General features: G+C 43.8%; 1 protein-coding gene across 1 annotated transcript; it reads right to left on the bottom strand.

Moving 5' to 3' along the window:
- Nucleotides 1-183: 183 nt before the first annotated feature.
- On the bottom strand, nucleotides 184-9482 carry LOC144155413 (uncharacterized). Its single transcript, XM_077686816.1, has 4 exons — nucleotides 9000-9482; nucleotides 6658-6870; nucleotides 5537-5769; nucleotides 184-236 (listed from the first exon to the last, which is right to left on the bottom strand). The coding sequence occupies exons 2-4, from the start codon at nucleotides 6834-6836 to the stop codon at nucleotides 220-222; spliced, it is 429 nt and encodes a 142-aa protein (XP_077542942.1). The 5' UTR covers nucleotides 6837-6870; nucleotides 9000-9482; the 3' UTR covers nucleotides 184-219.
- Between the last annotated feature and the right edge of the window lie 4475 nt (nucleotides 9483-13957).

Raw genomic sequence — 13957 nt, 5'->3', positions numbered from 1 at the left:
GTACAAGACTACTAAAAAAATAGGCATTACGAAACCAAAGGAATGAATGAAGTAAAAAAATAAAACGGTTGTGCAAAACTTAAAGTTGAGGACTTCAAAACAGGGCTGCACAATCGAACCACTTGCTCCGGAATGTGTCCAATTTTTGGAGAGCGGTCCGGACTTTGGGGTGAATGGTAGTGATTTTTCGAGATGACTGCCGGGTGCCCTCTTCTGGGTTCATGCCTGCAAGTTTCCTGAAAGATAAGACGTAATATTATGTTGCACAATTTTTTAGCCCATAACCAGTTTCTGCGGACATACATGTTTGTATCCTCACTAAAAGTGCAGATTCAGTAAATGCAACCATGCAAACTGAATGATTTTGATTGTCCTAAAGCTACCCATTTGCCCCTATACTGAACCGGGGTGGAGGTTAAAGAAGGGTATTATCTATCTCGTTGTGGTCCTGCAGGACCGAAATACCAGATGTGAAGACCAGATGTGAATGTGCCTGAATGTGTCTTGGGTCATTTCAGATAAGATCGAACAAAGCATGGCTGTTCGACCTCTTCAATTCACTTGAAATTTGCTTACCTCATTACCGCATGCATGTAATGTGCGGATTCACAAATATTTTCTGTGGAAATAATTTTGGCCGACAAAAAAAATTGGAACGCACCGTGTGGACCCCGGCCGCTACCTACCCCTGCGCCGCAGCCAAATTCAGCGACGCCTACTAAAAAATATACTTATCAGGCAGGAATGGTAATTTTTATTCTTAATGTACACCTGGTGTACATTTCCCCCCACAATATCGTCGGCTAGAAAAACATATTTCTAATAAAATGACAAATCTTGCTCAGAGCGCATTTCGTTCTGTACTTTGTGAGCCAGTATTATCGTAAGTAAGGGAGCTAGAGCCTTCAAATTTTAGTGAGGGCTGCTCCTGGCAAGCACAAATAAGGCCCGTAGATATAGTGTCTGTGCAAGCTACAGTTAAAAAGCAACTGGCGCGCAACATTGAAGAAAAAACGATAACACTCCAATTTCAGGGGCTTATTCAAAAAAACACTTCTTCGATTTTGCTGAAATTCTCTTCAATGATCATTAAGAACATGTTGCATCCTTTTCTTCCTGACGCGCCTACAGCGCGAGAACAAAGCCTAATCGTCCAGGTCTTCACATGGTGCTGAGACACGAAACAGTGAGAGCAATTTCCATGGAATGTGCAGCTATTTTATAATTTTTTGCACGAAAGGAAAACGATTACTCATGGAGAATTCAGAAGTGAAACTGAAATTTTTGTGTAAGTTTTGGGACGAAAATAAACAATCTGCGCACCACTAAACTTGTACAGTTTGGAGAAAAAACTTGTAGTTTGAAGAAAAAACGGAACTCCAGGCTCACACGTATTTTTTATAAAACGCTTCCAGTTTTATAAAGCTTTCCACAGATATTTTCCTCTAAACTTACTTCTGTGAGCCCTACAAATATCGTGCATCATTGCACAGCGCGGATACAGCGCACCTTTCCTGCGGTTGCGAAACCGCTGGTGGTAAAACGCGCAATATCAAGTTCTTCGGCTCTAATTTTAGAGCTTCCTCTAGATCTCCCCAATCGCGGTCACTCTTTGTCTTACATTATCAACGCTCTTTTCTTGTGCGCACTGCTGCCATGATGCGCTACATTTGGTTCATAAGATCAGCTATTTGACAAGGTGAACGCAGTCTTGTTTTTTAACTCGCCTGTACGTAACTTTCGTTCGCCTGAAATCAGAGGTTCAACTGAAGTCCGTCCGGTCGGCAGCACACATGGCAAGTATTAAAAACGGGCATCGGCCACACACGACCCCGGCGCGGGTAACGCCTCCAGGTAGTGGGCCCCTCTTCGGTCCTTCTCCGGACACACTGGTTCAATTACTGAATTAGCGACCAAACTGGCTCACGCAAGCAAATTTAAACGAAACTATCTGTGAAAAGCTTCATAAAACTCGAAGAAGCGTTTTTTTTAATGCGTGTGAACCTTGAGTTCCTTCATTTTTTCTTTAAGCAGTACACGTTTAGCAGTGTGCAGACTTTATTTTCATTCCAAAATTCACACAAAAATTTCAGTTTCACTTCTGAATTCTCCGTAATACTATCTATAAGTAATCGTTTGCCTTTGGTACAAAAAATGATAAAATGTCTGCACATTCGGTGGAAGTTGCTCTCACTGTTTCGTGTCTCAGAATTTTGTGAAGACCTGGCCGACCAGGCTTTTTTCTCGCGCTGTAGGCGCATCAAGAACAAAATGATGCAACATGTTTTTAATTATCGTTGAAGTACATACACAGGTGAACATCCGGGGAGAATTTCAACAATAGTGAAACCTTTTTTTAGATAAGCCTCTGAACTTGGAGTGTTTTCGTTTTTTTTAAAACTCGTTCGTCAGTTGCTTTTTAACCGTAGCTTGCACAGACACAATATTTACGGCCCTTATTTGTGGTTGCCAGGAGCAGCCCTCAATACAATTTGAATGCTATAGCTCCAGCACTTACCATAATACTGGCTTCCAAAGTACAGAACAAAATGGTTTCTGAGCAAGATTTGGAAGTTTATTAGAAAAATATGTTTTTCTAGCCAACCATATTTTGGGGGCGAAATGTACACCAGGCGTAGATTAAGCATAAAAATTACCATTCTCGCCTGATGTGGATATTTTTTGGTAGACGTCACTAAATTTGGCCACGGCGCTGGGGCAGGTAGCAGCCGGGGTCCACGCGGGTGCTTTCCAAATTGTTTTTCATTCGGCCACAATTTTTTCCACCGAGAATATTGGTGAATCCGCACATTATATACATGCGGGAATGAGGTTAAAAATTTCAAGCGAATTGAAGAGGTCGACAGCCATGCTTTGTTCGATCTTATCTGAAATGACTCCCTTGTTATTGATATTGTATAACCCAAGTCATGAATTAAAAATCGGCACTCGGTGTACAGACCACCCCGCCAGACTTTCCAGACGTCAGAGTTTCTGCTATACCCAAACTTAAAGTTTGTGTTATCACTTTTGGACCATCATATTGGGATTAAAGCCAAACATATAACACCCAAGTGGCCCAGTTAGTAATCCAGGTGTACACGTCTCTACAAGTGTAATTGCATGGGGTACCCTGCACAGAACTATCACGCAGTCAGATGCCGTGTTTGCAAACACAACCTGTTTTGGGGACTTAAAAATGATCACTAGCTTTCGAACCAAACAATGTAGCTCCTGAATGACTTGTCCAAGTGGTATGATACACAAGAGACGCTCTGCGTGCGTTTCTCTTGCTGGGCATGATGCAAAGTTGCCTTCACGTGACTTCTCATTTGCGCATTGCACTGAGTAAATTTGTCTTCGTTTACCAGCACGCTGTTGCGGAATTACTGTAGAATGTTATAGTATGCTTTGCATGGTGTTGCAATAAAACACACCAAAGATAACAGCTGACTGGCACAGCCACCGTACCAGTGTTGTTCATATCTAACGGTGGCACTATGTTCTGCGGCCAAGAATGGCTTGAACTTCATGCATCATGGTGCCCTGTGGGGTTGCTATGTTATTACATAGCTACCAAAGCTGGTTCAGGAATCAGGCTCAAGCTTTCAGTGGCAGCATAGAGTTTGTCACAAAAATATACTTCAGGGGAAACAGGTGCTTCCAATTGCATAAGCTTGAACACTTGTTACTGTGCAGTCTACTGATAACAATATAGAATCTGAAAAAATGACTTATAACCAATCATCCCAGCACATCTCGACTCTCTTAACAAGATGCTGCCCAACATTTTTATAGCACCTGACTCAAATTTTCCACTTGCGGTGAAAAATAAAAATTGCGCAGCCTACGGTTTGAGAAATAACGCCTGCATTATATTACGGTTAACGATAGCCTGAGCGTTCGGTGTCAGTTCATTTCACTTCTGCCATGTGCACAACATACAGATTCTGTGCATACACTGTTCATGTAGGATGACCATGCGAATACTTTCCGTCCATAATTCCGCTGCACCAAGCACGCCATTGCCAAGCGCTAACGGAAACACGGACTAGTTTTTAACCTCTTCAGCATTATTTTAAAGTGTTTTAAATATGGCGTAGAAGTTGTAAATGTATGCACGAGAAAACATCTACATTTCCATTGTCAACCTTGGTTAACCAACACACATTATGCTTGCTGCATCTCTTTTGTAGCAGGTAAACTGCATTATATGCGCACAACTTATTGGACATCTTATTGGGCAATGGTACGGGGAGTTCGAGCAGCAGTATTTCCCAGTTTAACGGAACTGTAGGCGCTTCGTAAATTTCAGCCAGTAGAATTGGTTTGGAAAGCTTGTTAAAAATCAATTGAGACTGTGAACTGCACAATGAACCAGGAGAACGTGTGAACAGTGTACCCCAGAATACATCCATAGTGTACCCTTAGCCTCTGCGATAGGGTACGTCCAATGTTCCTAAGACACAACACAAGGTAAATTTAGTCCCTTCAATAAAATTTTCTGTGAGTGGAATTAACTCAGAAAGAGCTGTAGAAGTATTCACAGCATTTTTCTGGTTTTAAGTTCACCTGTGAACCTACCAAAATTCTAACCTGAATCCCAGACAATGACTTTACATTCTCACCACTACGCTTGCTGTATCGTAAAAAAATGAGCACAAAAAGGAAAAGGAGTTTTGTTGTACATAAAAAACACCTGTCAATGTCATGCATAAGCGAATTCCTGACAAAAACATGCCGCCAAACAGTTTGTGTGAATTGATAAAAAGGAACAAAATAGCACAAGTAACAGTAAAATAGCTCGAATAAGCCAAAGAATTAGCAAAAAAAGTGTAACAAGATGTAAGAAACAGTGCATGATTGCTAGTTCTGCTACATGTAAACTGATTTGAGTAACTTTAAAAATTCTGAACCAAATGTCATGTTCCCGATTTTTTATACCCCTTATTCCTTGAAAGAGCTGCATGTCTGCCAACAACCACAGAGCATAACAAAGAGAAAGAGAAGCAGACTGTGGTTTTGTGCCCCCACAAAGCTCGACTGCAGGGTGAACAATCTTGCCATTCTATAAAAACATTTGGGGAAATGGACATCCACCCATAATAATCGATTGACACCCATACCTACGCGCATAGCAGACGGCACTAAACAGCCTTGCTCACTGTTCACGGTGCATATCCACATGAAGTTTTTAAGATGCTATGATACGCACAAGAAATAAAACCAAGTTCGTGATTTCAAGTACTGAGAAGCACCTAGAGACAATCCTTGATGATATGAATGAAGCCAATTGAGGACGTCACTTTTCCTGCATTACTTTTTACTTTATTATTGCTTTTTGCTTGATGTGATTCCTCCTGTTTCTTAGAATCACACCAACTGTGTACATTTTTGGCAGGCTTCACAATGTACAAAGAACGAGTTTTGGAAAAATACCCAGTACTACCTGAAATCATATTTTTACTAATTGTTGTGGCATGTGTGAGGGTGTGGCTTGGTCTGTGCATGCCAATAAGGGTGATGAAGTATTTACCTCCACAACAGAAGAGCGACGCAATTTTCTCTTTGAAAAACAGGCACATCAGGGGAAAGAGACCGATGAGCAGCGCCCATGGACGACTTTGTTCTCGTGCTGCCCTGTCTGTCTGAAGGAGCCACTGCAGTGATTCCTCCGTTTTGACATGGTGTCGGAAAAATGCATGAAGCAGCTCATGATCTTCCACGCTCGATTCCGAGAACAGTCCCCGCAGTCTCGTGCCAGTCAGTCTGGAAAAAGAACGAACAAAAAAGTGCCAGCACAATCATCAGCAGCCAGCAGGATAAACAAGAACTTTATTTAATGGGCAGCCGGGGCAACTATAGAGGTGGAGGATTGTGCGCTTGCATTATTGTAAAATGGACAGTTAAATGGCTATTCTTTATTGTGAAGCATAAAACGGCTGGCATGTCATTGTGTAACTGAATTGTGCTTAATTTTTCGTCATCTTTCCGTCATTACAAAAAATTTTAAATCGCAATGCCACAATTGCCCACAAACACTAACACAAGCATGAAGATTCACACTGCAAGCATCCAACAAGCGAGGTTTTGTGCAAGAAGCCTGATGTTAACAACCAGGGCTCACAGAAAACAAGTAGTGTCTGTGACACCAGTGTCGTTTGACAGCAGCACGAAGGCTTTGACAAAATGTGTAGAAAGGCTCTGAAGTCGTACTATACACCATTGCAATTAGATGAAATCAACACCTTAGGTTCACAAGCCTTATCAAGCCAGAGCTCAACATTTTATGACCAGCTGGATGAGAGATGAAGCAGCCCTAACAGTGTTAACTATCAGGTAACTAGAAGCACTTTGTATGCCATCCACCGCTAACTTTTAAAATCTTTATCAACAATTCTACCATTTTATTCTCATTAGCTGGGACAGCGTGTGTATAAAAGCATTTTTTTTGTAACGAATTCGAATATTGTTCAATCATCAACCATACACTGCATTATGGCTTTACTTCGGTGCTTACGTAATATACGTAATACTAATGGCAATCATGAGCTTCGGTTAGACGTAACTTTTCTGAATAAATGTGTTTTCTCAGTCCCATCAGATTGGTATTAATGAGTGTAGAAACAATTACTGCATGCACAATTCATGAAGTACCTTTCGAAGTGTGCCAGGAAGTGGTGCTGCGTAAATAGAAGGGGCCACTCTTTTTGCACATCGCTGGCCTTCGTGCCATTTGTGTTGATAGTAAGCCGCACCGATGCATAGAACGTTGTGAACAGGTGCTCCTGAAGACGTAGATCCTGCTCCTCCTCGGATTTCAGGCTTTCATCCATGAGAACCTTCTTTGCCCTTTGGACCCACTACTAACTGAAAGGCAAACATGGAAGAAAATACACCAAAAAAAGTAGCTGGAGTCAAACTTCATTTGTAGCACCAAGGCACTACCGTGCACCATCGAAGCAACCACGATGGATTCCGGTATGCCCGACATAAACTTAGATACTACGCTTTCTCAGTGGAACTTAAATCGAAAAAAAAATCGCACCGGTAATTTTGTTAAGTGATGATTTCACTGTGTCATATCATCTTCTCACAGCTTTCTAGAAAATCTACTCGGAACGCGAGCTAGGCGATAGATAGCTCAAGGCTTATAGCGTGCTTTGCTTCCTGGTTCCACTGTGGTGAATTCGTTTGCAAGGAACTTTTTTTTTACCTCACACAGATACACATGGGCTGCTGCTGGGTAATACTGCCAGCGGTGCCAATAGCCACACGGCGGACCAATAGAGCGTCAATTTTGCAATGTACATAAGAAGCATGTACCGCAAAGGCCAATATCGCATCAACCCTAACACCTTATTTTTAATGCACAGATACATTTAAATTTTCTTTTTTTCCACAAACAGTGCAAGAATAGAACTTCCTAAAAGACTCTGTATAAGGATTCACTTTGGTTCTTTTGCTAACTGTGTTTTGTTTGGGTCTGTAAACCTGTTCTTGTGTGTCGAATTCTTTCCTTTTTCCTTTTTCATTTCTGCCTTACTTTAGTGCCTGTATATGTACTTTTTACTTGTACCATACGTGCCAACCTGCTTGGACCTGCGAAGGTCTGCAGTATGCAATAAATGAAATGAAATGAATGGAGAATCGCTTTCCCGCTCGCAGAAAATTCCCTGCGCCACGCCGTGTTTAAAGGGCAACGCCAGTCGCGCGCTAAATAAAGGCCGGAAATTCCCGGCGTCAGAAGCACGTACACGCCTCCTAACTTCATAGGTTCTTAAACGGGAAGCATTAGCATTTCAAGCGTGTTTTGCCCATAACGATGTTGAGGACACCGTATACACTTCACGTACGCTAAAAACAACCTATACACTAAAAACAACCAATTTAATCCGACTGTGAGCTACGTTATACAAGGGCATCGCAATACAGGAGGCGATGACAAGGGGTACACCTTCGTGGGGTGCTCAGATGGCGACTGCCCGGCGCTCCGCTTCCCGCCGCCGGCGAAAGCCCGAGGATCGGTTTTCAACTTCACGCCGCGCGGCGAACATTCGTAGGCCGCAACCGCTGAATAAAGCACTGCATGTGCCTGGGGCAGCTGGCATGTATGTAATTTTATTCTGCGCTTCGGGTGAACACATTTCTACCACGATCGGTCCGGCATTGAAACTGGCCGTCCTCCATGTCTTTTTTTTTTTTTGTCCAATCCCGGAGGCAATGAAATGACCTTGCGAAACATTCACTTATATTTTTGTTTTTTTTTGCCCTCGGACAACAACGTAAAGTAAGTTGGTTTGTCCGCACGACGCACACGCTTTGTGGGAAAGCTCTGCGCGGCACACTCCTGGCGTGCAGCGACTTTACACAAAAGCCAAAACTTGCACTGACAGCGCCACTAGAGTAATCAACTTCCTGCTTCATGTGCTAGAAACTTCTTATAATATATAAGACGCTATCTATAACTCAAAATCACTGCCGCAAAAAAGCCTTCGCCCGCCCGGCTACTACTGTTTGATGCCACACTGCGCCTCTTCGATTATCAACCTTCGACTCGCCGCGGACTCCCCGAGGAGCAATCCGGCATTCGTTTTTCCCATATATCACAATGGTTTCGAGAATCCTCGGAATACCCGTGCACTACCCGCGGCGAGGTCGAGACTAAACAGATGAGTCCCGCTATCAAGACTTTGAATAAGTGCCGCAGGTAAGCGTTCGCTCGCCCGGCGCGACGCTATCAGTGGAATATCACGCTCCCACATCGCGAACAAACAAACGCTTGCGCAGTACATTCACCATCCCCATGTCACCTCACTCTCGCTCACTCTTCTCCCCCCAAACGGCTGCCTTCAAGCATGCGGTGTAAATACGTTTTAATCGCACTTGCAAAACAGAAACCACGTTAGGCTTAAGGTAATTTGGTGCCGCATCAGCGACGCACAAGAAGCGGATAGCGCATCGTATACCTCAGTTATGAATGGCTGAATGGTACATACCTTGCAAAACGATCTTGTGTGGCGCAAAATCCATACAAAGCTGGGCTGCCAAACGCAGTCTTCGGTACTTGAAATGACGGTCGGAGTGTAGACCGCACTGACGACGCGGGAACCTACGTTGGCGGGAACCCCAGCAGATCGCCGCTCCCGGCATCCGCGCCGCGATAAAGTGTCGTGTTCCGCACTGCGTGCGCGGCTCATGTGGCGATGACGTCCGCGGAAAAATAAAGGCCGATAAAATGCGAGACGTTATTGAGACCTCGGATCAGCCGCAGTGTGTGTGACCCCTGCGTCAAAAACACTCGGGTAAAGTGCGTCTCCAGGCGTAGTTCCACACACATATCGGATGTTGTTACGTAAATAGAAAATTTGCAGTGCTACGGTACAGTTCCTGTTACTTGGATGGAACAGCAAAGTGGGTGTAATATCGACGAACATTACATGTTCCATTGCCGTTTCCACGTAAATTGATGGTTTTTTTTAACAGTGCCCTTTCTCTGCACTGCGGTGTGCAGTGGAAACGGTAGCAGAGAATGTGTGTGTTTGCATTATGTTCCCCTTCCCTCTCAAAGGGGCCACTGGAAAAAGGAAGGCCCATTCGATGAGGGAATTACACACTTGTACCGCTGTATGCGCTGTGCATGTAGTAGCGACACTCCATAGTTTACGACACTGCAGTTTCCACAGCGTTTCCCTGCACACTTTACCGCTTCTGCGGCGCTACGGTGCACGCTTTCTACAGCGCCGTGCGGTACGGACTTCCACCGACGAACCTCCAGTATCAAGCGCACACTTCGTTGAAATGATTCTCTTCGGGGCGCGACAGCGAGCGAAGTCTCGCAGCGCGTACCTTATGCATGTGGCCACTATCAAGCCGCGCCTATGGTCGTACAACTACCGGCATTCTCTCTATCCTCCTCCTCTGTGCAAATTCGCAAGGGGCGGGGGTGTACGCTTGGAGCGGGACGTGTGTAATCGCACCACAAATGGTCTGCTTTCCACATCCACTGTTGTGCGCTTAATGGGATTTGTCCTCGCTCGTCGTTCTATATTGCCTACCACAGATGAACGTTTCACCTCAGACGAGAGGGAACAGCTAAAGAAGGGAATAATCCGAGGCAGTTTTTGAAAAGGGACGTCAGAAAAGAAGACATCTTATGAGCGCTGTACAAAATTACAAGAAAAAAATGAGAGAGAGAGAGAGAGAGAGAGAGAGAGAGAGAGAGAGAGAGAGAGAGAGAGAGAGAGAGAGAGAGAGAGAGAGAGAGAGAGAGAGAGAGAGAGCAGACGCGACCAATGATAAACCGTGCTAAAAGTCAGTTTTATAAGTCTAAACTGCCATTTTGACTGGACAAAGGTTTCCAATGCTCAGAGCGCGAAACCGTGCAGCTTGCAAGCCCATGAAGTGACTTCTTTCCGCAGTTCGAATTTTTGCAGCTTCAGCTGTCAGTGCCGGGATCAGAATTCATGATGTACGGTTCTTTATGTTTATTGATTCAAAAGGAAATGAGAAGTAGGAGGGGGGCCGCACTACGGATATTATTGTACCCAGTCCCAGGGTAAACCTGCATACAACGCAGCGTGGAGGAGGAGGATATAGGGGTTAGTAGCATAGAACAGGAAAGAGTAGGGCCGCCGTAAAGAGCAATTACAATGAACAAAATATTTAAATAAATAAACTCCGCTCAACCACTAATTCCAGTTAACATCAACTTTAGCTGACGTTGAAATTCTCGACACCCCGTGTGCTCTCCTCCCCTTTTCCTACTTCTGAGCGAAACTTTTTTTATTGATCTGAATGTACAGGATTCACCCAAGAATATACGCGTACCATAAAAGGGGCAAAACAATTCGATTCCCACAAAATATAAGTGATTTACAGCAGTTACTGCGCAGACATAAAGAGGCTGAAACATTTACAGGTGATCAATGATAGATTGTATAAGTGATTTACAGCAGTTACTGCGCAGACATAAAGAGGCTGAAACATTTACAGGTGATCAATGATAGATTGTACAATACGTCGAGATTCATTTTTCCCGATGTGCTCTTTTAATGTGCAACAGAAATTAATTCTCAGCTTTATAATGATGAGGAGGCTGTTCATATTTTTGTTCCAATATAGTTTATTGGGCGTTTGCCATATAAGTTGTTCGCAGGTGGAATTAAGTTTCTGTTTGTTTGGTGTCTGGTTTCCCTTAAGTGTGGCCATAAATAGCTTATTTGGGAAAGGGTTTTGTTATTTCTCAGTATTTCGTACGTAATACAGGTGGTTTTGCAGTCTCTGGCAACTGAAGACGGCAAAACACCTAGATTTTTATAGATTGGAGCAGAGTGCTCCCTACGACTCGAAAAAGTGATGATTCTGACAGCTCTTTTTTGTAATGCTATGGTGTACTCTGGATATCATGGTAAGCATAGACCCATGACTGTATACAGTATCTTAGATTACAGTGACATATACTGAAATACAGCATTTTGAATGTCTGTAGGTGGAATGCTGTCGTTCTTAATATTATGTAAAACAGGCTTTGCTCAGCGTAAAACAGAAATTATTTCTACGGGTTTTATAATGCATTCCTTTTTCCTAAATTTTATTCCAACGTTCTTCCTTTGTTAGATAGCTCATCAAAGCTGGTCTTTTTCATTTGAAGCGTACTTTCAAGTTATTGTGGTACACTTATCATCCGTGACTTGTGTTGCCAATGTCGAGGCGATTTAGGGGAGTCGTGATGTGGCCCTACTCGCGAATCACGATGCGCGTTCTGTATGTAGCATGCGGAACGGGCCGCGGTTGGTGTACGTTGCGCTCTGAAGTACGAGGCGCTCTGAAAGCAGAATTTGTACTCCTAACTACCGAATACGAAGCGCTATAATGTTTGGCCACACTATACACCAACCCAGTATTTACACTAAGCTGGGCGTTTAGTGTCATTACACATTGAACACCTGTTGAGGGGTGTCGTCACTGTCGTCCACTGTAGGAGAAGAAACCAGACAAGCAGGCGGCGTCCGCTGCGCAAGAGACTCTAGACAAAAAAAAAAAAAAAGAAAGAAAGAGAAATAAAACTGTCATGTCTTGAAGTGCTTGTTTTGTATATGCTCGCCTACTTGCTAACATGTTAAGCTCTTTCTGAATGCTTAAGCATTTCTACGTGGACTACACGAGGAAGCCCATCTGCCTGTTTGTAACGCTTCATGTGTCACACTTCGGCCGCGTACGAAAATACTATTAATAATAGGCACTATAGGGCCTCCGCACGTTGATAACGACTCCTTATATTGCTCTGTGAGAAAAGAAGTCTCCCCAGCAATGCATTTTTGCGGACTTGTGAAGCATACTTTAGAAGGGCTCGTTGTATAGCGTTCCGTAGGGGTGCATAGGGTCTTGTGGAGGTATTTATTAACAGGCGTTTGGGCCATCGTCCTTTAACATCGTCAGGCTTTTATATGGCACCTAGAAAAAATGGTTTCGCAGCATTTTATTTGTGTAGTGGTGACGCCAACGCAAAAGGGGTTCGGCGTATAGCCGCTCCATAGGGGCACGTGGCGCCTTATGGGTACATTTAATAAAAGGCCCTGGGGCCTGCGCTGCATAGGGAAACGTGGCTCTTTATAGGGATTCAACAAAGGGCCCTGGAGTCTTCCCACTTTAGTATAGACTGCTTATGTGGCACCTAGAAAAATCTCTTCCCAGCAATGCATATGCGTGTAGTAATGGAGCCGACTTTAAAGCGGCTCGGTGTATAGCAAAGCAGCTGAGGCATTTATTCCACAGTTCCCTCTTGGCATTTTCTGTCATTTTTGCTCATAGGTGCAGCAAGCAATCCTCTCAGGTTCTATGAATCTGTATTACTGGGTTAGGAAATCTTGAAATTAATGTTTGTGTTTTGAAACACAACAATTACAAGGCTATGTTTAACCAGTATTTTATCTCAAAACCTCGCTATTGTCAAGCTGTGAAATATATTTTGAACCATAATGTGTTATTCAGTTTTCCCCCTTTAATCGCTCCTTCGCACTAATGCTTTTTTTTTTCTTACTCTCAAGTCAAATAATTTGGGTGAAGACGCACCTCAGACGGGCTTCTGTCACACGCGCCCAACAACAACAGGTTCTATCTACTTTTGTACTCACACTGTACAGAATTCATACTTTAAGGAGTACCTGAAGAATAAGTCAGCACTTATCAGCGTAGTTGGGTACTAAGCCTTGTTAGCACAGAAATTCGTACATTTTAAAGGCTTAGGCAAGGACAATTTCTCCCCAAAGAGTTTACAAAAAACGAAGGCCCAGGAGATTCCCGTACACCAGCACCGCAACTGCGGCTAATGCAGAAGCAGAATTCTAAACAATTTCAGCTGATCTGATTGGCCACCATTTACCTAAATGACCAATCGGTGTCCCCAAGGACGTAGATGTGACAAAACAAATGTCGACGCGCGATTCGACTCAGAAATGTGTTTCACGCTGTGGCACCACACAATCGAAACGCCATGGACTTGTATTGTGTAATGCCAGAGTGCCGCCCAAATGGTTGGGGTAATCACATGCTGGGCTCTGCTTTTGGCTTACTTCGCTTGTTTTGGTCACACTGGTTGGTCTGCGCTGTGGTGAAGAAGACCTACGGGCGTGTAAAGAGTGCGAGACATTCTGCTGGTGGACACAATGATAAGACTTCGATGCCAGCAGCGTGGTTGTACTTCGAATGGAGACGAAACGCACTACAGCCTTGCAATGCCCATTTAAGAGCCCTGGGAGGTTGGAGAGAACACGTTGCCTTCTAGTAAGACTGCCGATATCCAGCTGCTGCTTGGACGCGTTAGGCTTCAAGTACGAGTGATCCCCTGCGCATATACGACATTTAGCCTCATTATTCGCAACGGTTCTACAATAATTTGTTGCTCACTGCTGGTATTAGTCTTTGCCACTGGCAGGCGATGCTGATTTAGTTTTGT

This window comes from Haemaphysalis longicornis, unplaced genomic scaffold (genome assembly GCF_048455015.1).
Source record: "Haemaphysalis longicornis isolate Haplotype H1 unplaced genomic scaffold, Haemaphysalis longicornis Haplotype H1 scaffold_1, whole genome shotgun sequence".
NCBI lineage: Eukaryota > Metazoa > Arthropoda > Arachnida > Ixodida > Ixodidae > Haemaphysalis > Haemaphysalis longicornis.
The sequence above is the reverse complement of the archived record's forward strand: the minus strand, read 5'-3'. Positions and strand labels throughout refer to the sequence as shown.

Bases quoted from the DNA above. Each gene is read 5' to 3' on its own strand.
- LOC144155413 (XM_077686816.1), bottom strand. From the start codon at position 6,836: ATGGATGAAAGCCTGAAATCCGAGGAGGAGCAGGATCTACGTCTTCAG. The intron at 5,770-6,657 runs GTACTTCATGAA...TTCTTTTTCCAG, and splicing joins TTCCTGGCACACTTCGAAAG to ACTGACTGGCACGAGACTGC.